We start from the raw sequence: 9,124 nt of genomic DNA, 5'->3' as shown, positions 1-9,124 counted from the left end.
GACTGGAAAACCCAAGGACAAACGATACATGGACTTTTTGCATTTGTTTGGCTTTAATGTGTTTGATATAAACCTAGAGTTGAGAACCTACAGATGTGTGTGTTTGTATGAGTAATCCATCCATCCATCCATCCATCGATTTTCCAAACCGCTTATCCTACTGGGTTGCGGGGGGTCCGGAGCCTATCCCGGAAGCAATGGGCATGAGTCAAGGAACAACCCAGGATGTGGGACCAGCCCATCGCAGGGCACACTCACACACCATTCACTCACACATGCACACCTATGGGCAATTTACCAACTCCAATTAGCCTCAGCATGTTTTTGGGCTGTGGGGGGAAACCGGAGTACCCGGAGGAAACCCCACGACGACATGGGGAGAACATGCAAACTCCACACACATGTGACCCAGGCGGAGACTCGAACCTGGGTCCCAGAGGTGTGAGGCAACAGTGCTAACCACTGCACCACCATGTCGCCTGTTGTATGAGTAATATAATGTAAAAATTAAATTCTATTTTATGTCCAGTACAAAAGGCAAGCATATCATACAGGTAAAACACCCACATTTAAAAAATGTTTTCATGAAAGTCTGTAACAGTAGAGTGAAGGAACTGACCAGTGGCTGGGCAACTGATATATGGTATGATGATGACCATTGAATGTTTCTCAACTTTTTAACCCTAAAAAAACACACCACTTCCAGAGATGATATATATATATATATATTATTTATTTAAAATGTAATGTTTCCTGGGGGCTGGGGAGGGCACCTGCAGGAGAGAGACAGATATTGATCATGTAAACATCCTTCAGCAGTGCAGTAGTCATACTTCACATTTTTTATTGGGATTGTTGGGGGGGGGGGCACATGCAGCCATGGTACCTAAGCTCTGCTCAAGTGAGATCTGAGTTACAGGGAAAGGTCAATAGGCCTTGTTTATATGCTGCTGTTCCACAGACTTCCAGTAGGGGCTCCATGTGAGGAAAGAGCGAGGGCTATGCTCTATCTCAAGTACACACAGAGTCACAGAGTAGGTCAAAGAAGCGAAAACAAAGTACCATACCTGAGTTGTTGTCACTGAACACGAAGTCCCGGTTTGCTCCAAACTACAGGTGAGAAAGGCCCTCCTCTAAATTGGCCTCTCTCATGCGGGACGGGGGCCGTAAGGTGGCGTGGACCTCAGGAGCAGCGTGCAGCAGTATGAGCAGCCATGCCTGTGCCAGCAGCACCACTGCCTGTACCCGGTTGTCCCATGTTGGGGACAGGCCAAGCGCCGCGTTGCCATACAGGCAGAAGGTGATCCAGGCCACCCACAGCAGGACTGAGGCCAGGCAGGTGATGAGCAGCCACGTGGTCCTGCACCTCCACCGTGGCTGCTGCCTCCACAGACTGCAGGCCGCCCCCACCAGTGCTGCCAGGAGCAGGACCAGCACATAAGTGGTGGCCAGCGCAAAGTCCAGCGGCTGGTATTCACAGGCTGGCTGGCATGTGGACATCGTGGCTAGAAGGATCCACTCCGGATCCAACACGGCCAAGGCCACCGCCAGCCCCATCAGTTGACCTGTGCTGGGGCTATGAGCACCTTGTCCCAACCGGCGCAGTCGCAGACCATGAAACACGAGGCATGTGTTGCAGATAGCAAGCAACACCCCCCTCAGGACACGCCGGGCGAAGCAGAGGCTCTCTTGCTGCTCAGCGATGTATCCCAGGCTGAGGCCACAAAGCCCAAATATGGCTGCGAGCAGCAGGAGTAGCGGCGCCACCCCGCTGCGCTCCTCAGCCTCTGTGATCTTCCGCAGGCGACACAGTACCACCAGGAGCAGGATCAGCGAGGCGAGGGCCGCCGCCGCTGCCGCCACCACCACCACCAAGCCCCACACCGCATCCAGCTCACACAAGGCCGTGTAGGGCCTTGTCAGGATGGAGCCGGATCCACAAGGAGAAGCTTCGTCCCATGAAGAGCTGCCCCCCACCAGGGACAGGACGAGGAAGGTGAAGAGATTGATAGAGGGTGCCATCACTGGCAGGGAGAGAGAAAGGAATCATTTAATGGGTTGAAGAAGTATTAGTCCATTAAACGCAATGTAGCCTGCTGCTGTGCAGGACACATCACAGGCGACACGCTGAGCATGCTGACAGCTGAGCAATGGACTTCTGCAGTGTGAGACTACATGCACTTTCTTAAAAAGCAGTAATCAATGCCATGTCAACCAGCTGAACAACTTCACAAGTAAATCGGCACATTATATAGGCCACCATCGTTATAAAAAATAATTATTATTTAAATTCAGGGGTCTCAAACAAATTACTGTATATGGCCGGCCGATATCAGAGAAAAATTAAAACCATGTAATGTCATTCCAGCGCAATTGACACCCGCCAGTCTGCACGTTTTGCGGTCGGTAGTTTAGCATATCACAGCGTTTTTTTTTAGTTTAAGACCTTTGATCTAAGTGAAGTATACATTTTGAAGGGGAGGCCTTACCTTCACTGTCAATGTCTTTCAGCTTCACTTGCTCTTACAACACGTACGATGCACTCACGAATCGTTTGTGTTTGCTTCTCCCTTATCAAACAGATTATTTATAAGCGGTGCATCATGACGTAGTACTGCATTTTTTACGTAATGGAACGCTAACGTTCTAAATAGGGTGGGGGCAGGGAGGGGGCATTAAGTGTCATCCTTTTTGTGTTTACTTTTGAAAAATTGAGATATAACCTTTAAAAAGCACGGATATAATGTAAGAAACTTTTAAAAAAATAAATACAAATAAAAACGAGCAAATGCATTCAATCTCATTTCTTGTAGCTAGTGCTGGAAACTTTGGTGGACACCAATAACGATATATTTTTGTCCAGTAATATTACCAATACCTAATGTTTGTCCAAACCCATGCAGCGCTCTAAGAAACTCCAGCTTCTGCGATTCCCCCTGCAGACCGCTACGGCTGATACAAAGACAAATGCGCAAAAGATGCTAGTAAGATACAGAGATTGGTCATTGGTTAATATTATATAAATACGCAATTAATAATATGACAAGTGGCAGTATTGCTACACGATTAAATAAACGACAAAAACAATAATAATGACTGATAAGTCATAACGCGTTTTTTTCTTTGATGGTGATAACATGTACATGCAGTACACCGATACCGAAATAAGAGAATTAATGCTATTAGCAGAAAATTATTACTGGAGACATAATTGTTAGGACACCCTCGGCAGGGAAACGCGGACCCAGGAATGCGGAACAGAGCGATCTTTATTAGATCGAGCAGGTAACAGGCTTTCAATGGGCCAGCCAAGAAGAATGGTCGGGGACAGAAGGTAGATTCGGTAGCCGGGGAGATCCAGTCCAACAGGCAGGCACAGGACACGGAGACGAAGGGAAGGGGAGACGAGAGATCCTGGGGCTGGCAGGGAAGGCAGGACGGGAGGTTCAGGGACGAGGGCTGCTCTGGGAAAGGAAGGCAGGCAAGGTAAGGAACGAGGGAATGACACTGGACAAGCAAGCGCTCAATATAGAAATGAAACATTGGCAATACTTCGCAACCCCCGTTGCGTGTGCTGTCCCTTTGTAGTCTCCAGTATGCAGGCTTAATTGATGACATCCGCCGGTGTACGTGACAATAGTTATGTTTCTTCCCGTTTGCAATCAAAGTGTGAGCTTCGGGCGTGACGTTAAGCGGAATCCCAGACCGATTGTATAAAAACGCAACAGGCTTCATTTGAGACTGTATAGGCTTCTGAATTTTTCGTATAGGCTTAATTTGAGTCTGTTTTCAAAGTAAATTAAAAAAATATAGATAACTGATATGTTATCAGTTAATTTTTCAAATATTCTCATTAAAGTGCTTCTGTTGAGAGGGCTTAAATTACGAAAATGTTAACATTGTTCAGTTATTTTTATGTCCAGTGTTGTGGAGTAGCTAACTAAAATAACTTTACTTCTTTCAGTAGCTTATCGGTAGAGCAAATACTTTTAAAACGCTGTAGCTTTTCCAGTAACTATTTTTTTCCTTTTTTTTTACAAATAGCGATATAGCAGCGACATCGTCAAAAATATTACAGGTCGCCGATCGCTGTCAAAAAATATATTTTCATTTCAACATTATTTTCCGCGTTTTTTAATTCATTTGGTTTTTGATGTAGTTAGCATCTCCCTAGCACGGCCACACAATAGCAAAGACATAAACTTAATTTTCAGAGAATCATCTCACCTGTTTACCTCAGCCGCCAGATCAAATTGTTCCGACCAGTCAGACCACTCACGCCCCACACCATTAAAAGTTTCCGGTATAAATATTGGGTAAGCAGGGGGGCCACCGGGAGATTGAGAAAACACTCTCTAGACGTAACAGGACAATCAGCGCCCTCATAATTAGGAGATTGTACACTATCCTCGGCCTCCGACATGTTAAAGCTAATTCTAGATTTCTAAACGGGAACACCACAAAGGAAAGAAATGATCCTACCGCTGCCACCAGTGCAACTAACCTAAACTAGCGTCAGAGGCTGTGAAAGGAGAACAGATCACCACCAGACTGCAGCTACAATTACAAAGATACTTTTATTCAGTACAATTCATGCAGCGACCCATTGGGTCGGATCTGGATTCACAAAGAGTTCGGTCCCGCTTTCTCCCCGTAGCACACCACCCCTTTTCAAGTGTGTGTTATTAACCCACGCTACCACGCAGTAAATCCCGCACCACACAACATCCCTATTAGGGCACGGCACACCAATAGCACTGCAATGCACAGTAATCCCCACACTTCGGGCACAGGCAAGCGTTACGGGACCAGAACCGCCTACTGTATATAGTCCTGTCCCGACCCTAAGCGGTTACACTGCGCATTTAAACCACACGTAACACACATACAATAAAGACATAGTTAAAACAGAACACCCCCTCCCCCCCAGGGATCAGGACCCTCCCCCGGGGAAGGAACAATCACACCGGTCCGTCACCTAGAACGTCCCACGGAAAGGGAATCCCACCCCCCCCACCGCCAATCCGTCCCTATGAGGGTGCCGCTACTCCCGTCTATCAACCACCCCGTCTAAGCAGTGGTCATAGCCTCCTACCCCCACTGTCCTGACTGTCCTCGCCCTACCGCACCGGGAACTGTCCCTACCGCCCACTCTCTGGCTTCACCGCCGGCAGCCCTAAACGGCATGCGAGCGGCACCTCCCCCAGGACCCAACGCGTACGGTGCCTACCAGACCATATCTCCCTAACGCGCCTCCCACTCCCTCTATTAACCCCAGATCCCTCACAACCCAGGTGTAGCCACTTAATTAACTATTACCTTCCACGCCCATCCCTCACCCTCCACATGCACACATATCATCATTACACAGTATTTGAGGGATGGAGGGATGAGAAGAGTGGGATAGAGGGAAATATAAGGAGAAGGAGGTTCCTCGGAGCTCCGAGATGTGTTTGGCTGTAATAAATCTGGAATATAGCTATATGACATAGTTTTTGATAACACCAGCATTTATTTTTTAGGTTTGTCGAGCTCCGTCAAAACAATTAGAACGAGTCCATTATGTAACTGGAACCCCTCTCACATGTAAACACAGTGACACGCTACAGCGTTGGTTTGTTGTCTGAGGCTATGATACTGACCACAAACACATTCTCAAATTTCACTGCACCAATCACAGCATATGCAGGCAGAAAAATGATAGCAAACAACATTCAGCATTAGACTCTAAAACCGTCTGTAATGTCTGTGTTTATCCAGTGGACCATAAATTAAAATAAGCTTTCCTATTTCAGTTTCTTTCAGATGTTATAAAGTAGTAAATAAAGAATCATATTAATTAAACCATGTATTACTGACTATCAGACAACTTCAACAAGTTACCAAATGGATGCAAAATCAAAGATATTCATTTGCGCCTGGCACTAACCATGTACTCCTTCACAGTACTAAGCCATAGAAAGGGCCCCAATGAAACCCCTGCATTCCTGCATCGCAGATACTCTAATCTCAGCATTTATAAGATTATATTTGTACTACCTGCCAATTTTTATATTTGATGAGACTAAAAATTGAGAAATATCTATATGCAGAAGTAGTTTTTCCTGATAAGAAGGATAATATCAAGACTGTCAGCATTTACAAATCGAATTATGACACATCTGTGTAGCCCAGACTGTCCGGAAAATGGCTGACTAATGTACATACAGTGTAATAAACTTTATATCAAATGGATAGAAAAACGCTCAATAATGGACAGGATTCAAAGGGTAAATAAGGTGCATCATGTGGAAGAGAAGTTAGGTGGCGTTGGGGTGCATTGTGAGTTTCATCTGGTAGCTAGAAGGGAACAAACAGGGCTTTGGGGGGGGGGGGGGGGGGGGACTTCTCCAGGGGCTACATCGCTCTACCTTTTTTAAAATGATTTATTAAAAAAAAATCTTTTCTTCTTACACTATAATGGCAGGTTTAGGACTGATACAGTACAGTCATAACCAGTGTCAAGGATTCTATGCATCGCTACACAGAGACAAGTCCATATATTGAGCCAAGGCTAAAATTGTGGTTTACTTACAAGTGCACTTTGCTGGGCAGTGGGGGTATTTCTCCTTCTCTGCTCACATTTTCCCCTCTTATCCTGTCTTCTCCTCCGCAGCCCTTCCTCCTTCTCTCTGTTGCTCCTATATTCCCTCCCCTCCAGTCATCTATGTTCTCCTTCCTCTGCGGTCTCTCCTCTTCTCCCATTCTTCAGTTATACTGTCTTCTCCGCTCTCCCTGTATCCCTCCTGTCTTCTGGTCCTGTCGTCTCTTCTCCAGTCATCCCCTGCTTCTCAGTCATCTCTGCATCTTTTCTCTCTTTTGTTTGCTCATTCTTTGATTGTTTGTGTTATTCGTTAACCCACCACCCCATGCTGGATGAGTCTTGATGTTTTTTGTTCTTTTTAAAGTTAGGCTTCTTCCTTTGTTTTTGTGCCATATCTTCTGCCCTCTTCTGGTTGCGGCAGTGCATGACACGGGTGGAAAAATAGGGTTTATTACAACACACACATCAAAACCAAAAGGATCAGGATGGATTCAAAATAAACAGCAAATGACCAGGAATGAAATAAATGATGGAATAAACACAGCTAGAGAACTATATACATACATACCACATACAGCTATAATGAACCATCAAACAACAGAAGCAGAACAGGCACTTAAATACACAGCTAACAAGACACAGTGCAGGACAGTGAGAATCATAACCAATAACAAGGACTGAGGGCAACCCAGGAACAGGTGTTACAGTTAAACAGCACTGGTGAAATCAAAGTGGCCTTTCAGCCACATGGTCAGCTCTGCATCGCCCTCTGCTGTTTGCATTAGAAGCTGCTTGAAATTCCCACTCTCCTTACCAACACCTCGAAAAGCCAGGCCTTGCCGTGCCAAGTACTTAACTCCAGAAGATTTTTCCTCACTTGCTGCTGCTCTTTCCAGCTCATCTGAAGGTTGAATATTAACAGGATTGATCTTCTGAATCCATGTCATCAGTGCTAATCTGTGGCACTGCCTGTCTTTATGTGCACTGAATTTCCCCAGTGCCTTTTCCAGTTTCGCATGCCAGTCTTCACAAGAGCTGAATCTGTCTTTCATGCCAGTTTAGACATTTGTGTTACAAATTATTTTGCACAGTAGAAACAAAGAACCCCCCTTAAGAAGAGGGGGAGCTGTAATGGAGCCCAGTGTGATCTTTAAACCATTTCTCATGAAAGCATGGTCTCCTGTTTGATAGACGTGACATTTACATTTGGCTGATTTGGTGATGGTCCAAGCTCTTTCCCCCCTCCTCCCTAATACACCTTCATCTTCACCTGCCTGTCTGCTCTCTCACTCTCTCTCTGTCATTGACTCACACTCAGTCTCCCTGATTAAATGCTGTATCTGAAATACACACCACAGGCCAAACTAAGAAGCATATTAAACTAACATCAGGATCAGGCTGCTGTGACGTCATTATTCACTCTTAACCATCAATATTTGCTCCTTTTCTCACTCCCCTCCATGTCGCCTGCATTCTCTGCCGTCAGCAGCCTCTTGCTGTCTCTCCCTCTTCATCTTTACTCTCAGCACAGCAGAGTTTACATGAAAGCAGTTATCAGTAAACAAGTGGTGCTTCTTGGCATGATGCTCAGGAATGGATTTCTAAGGATTTGTTACCTGAATGGGAATGATTAATATATGAAGAATCTTTGACTCACATACTGTATACGTCTATCATCTGACTGGCACTAATTATCTCACTGTCTGTACTTACTTTTCTGCTTTTCTGTGGTTGCCCAAAAACTCACGATTGTCACACTTCCTCTTCAGGATTACAGACTTTCATGAAAACATTTTTTTAAATGTGGGTGTTTTACCTGTGTGATATGCTTGCCTTTTGTACTTTATGAAGGACATAAAATAGAATTAAATTTTTACATTATATTACTCATACAACAGGCGGCATGGTCCTGCAGTGGTTAGCACTGTTGCCTCACACCTCTGGGACCTGGGTTCGAATCCAGCTAATTGGACTTGCTAAATTGCCCATAGGTGTGCATGTGTGAGTGAATGGTGTGTGGAGTGTGCCCTGCGATGGGCTGCCCCCCACATCCTGGGTAGTTCCCTGCCTCGTGCCCATTGCTTCCGAGATAGGCTCCGGACCCCCCCGCGACCCAGTAGGATAAGCGGTTTGGAAAATGGATGGATGGATGGATAAAACACAGTAAAACACAATAAAACACACTCCACCTCATACAGGGAGAGAGAAGCGAGTGTGTGAACAGACTCACATTGTAAGAATTCTGCTCTGGTCCTGGGCACTAATACTGCTAGGACGGTGTCTTTGGTAACTAGAAGGAGACAGAGAGAAACAGGGATGTGAGTAAAAGGAATTTACTTGTGGGAGATGGACTTCACTCACTGTGGAGATAACAGCAGTGGGGTATTATCATTATGAGGGAAAATAACAGGCATTTTAACAAACTGCAAATCATGGTAAGTTACACATAATACAGATTTTGGTTTCTGTAATGTAGAAGAAACATATTTCATGTGATCTGGGTTTTGCAGCCAGTAGAATGTGAAGCTCTATCACCAGTTA

The 9,124-nt window shown here is 45.4% G+C and overlaps 1 protein-coding gene across 1 annotated transcript; it reads right to left on the bottom strand.

Moving 5' to 3' along the window:
* Window positions 1–719: 719 nt before the first annotated feature.
* Window positions 720–2,932, bottom strand: LOC125727737 (G-protein coupled receptor family C group 5 member B-like). Its single transcript, XM_049004646.1, has 3 exons — window positions 2,490–2,932; window positions 1,068–2,024; window positions 720–773 (listed from the first exon to the last, which is right to left on the bottom strand). Exon 2 carries the CDS (start codon window positions 2,020–2,022, stop codon window positions 1,111–1,113), a length of 912 nt encoding a protein of 303 aa, XP_048860603.1. The 5' UTR covers window positions 2,023–2,024; window positions 2,490–2,932; the 3' UTR covers window positions 720–773; window positions 1,068–1,110.
* Window positions 2,933–9,124: the final 6,192 nt, after the last annotated feature.

The sequence above is a fragment of the Brienomyrus brachyistius genome, unplaced genomic scaffold (genome assembly GCF_023856365.1).
Source record: "Brienomyrus brachyistius isolate T26 unplaced genomic scaffold, BBRACH_0.4 scaffold115, whole genome shotgun sequence".
NCBI lineage: Eukaryota > Metazoa > Chordata > Actinopteri > Osteoglossiformes > Mormyridae > Brienomyrus > Brienomyrus brachyistius.
The sequence above is the reverse complement of the archived record's forward strand: the minus strand, read 5'-3'. Positions and strand labels throughout refer to the sequence as shown.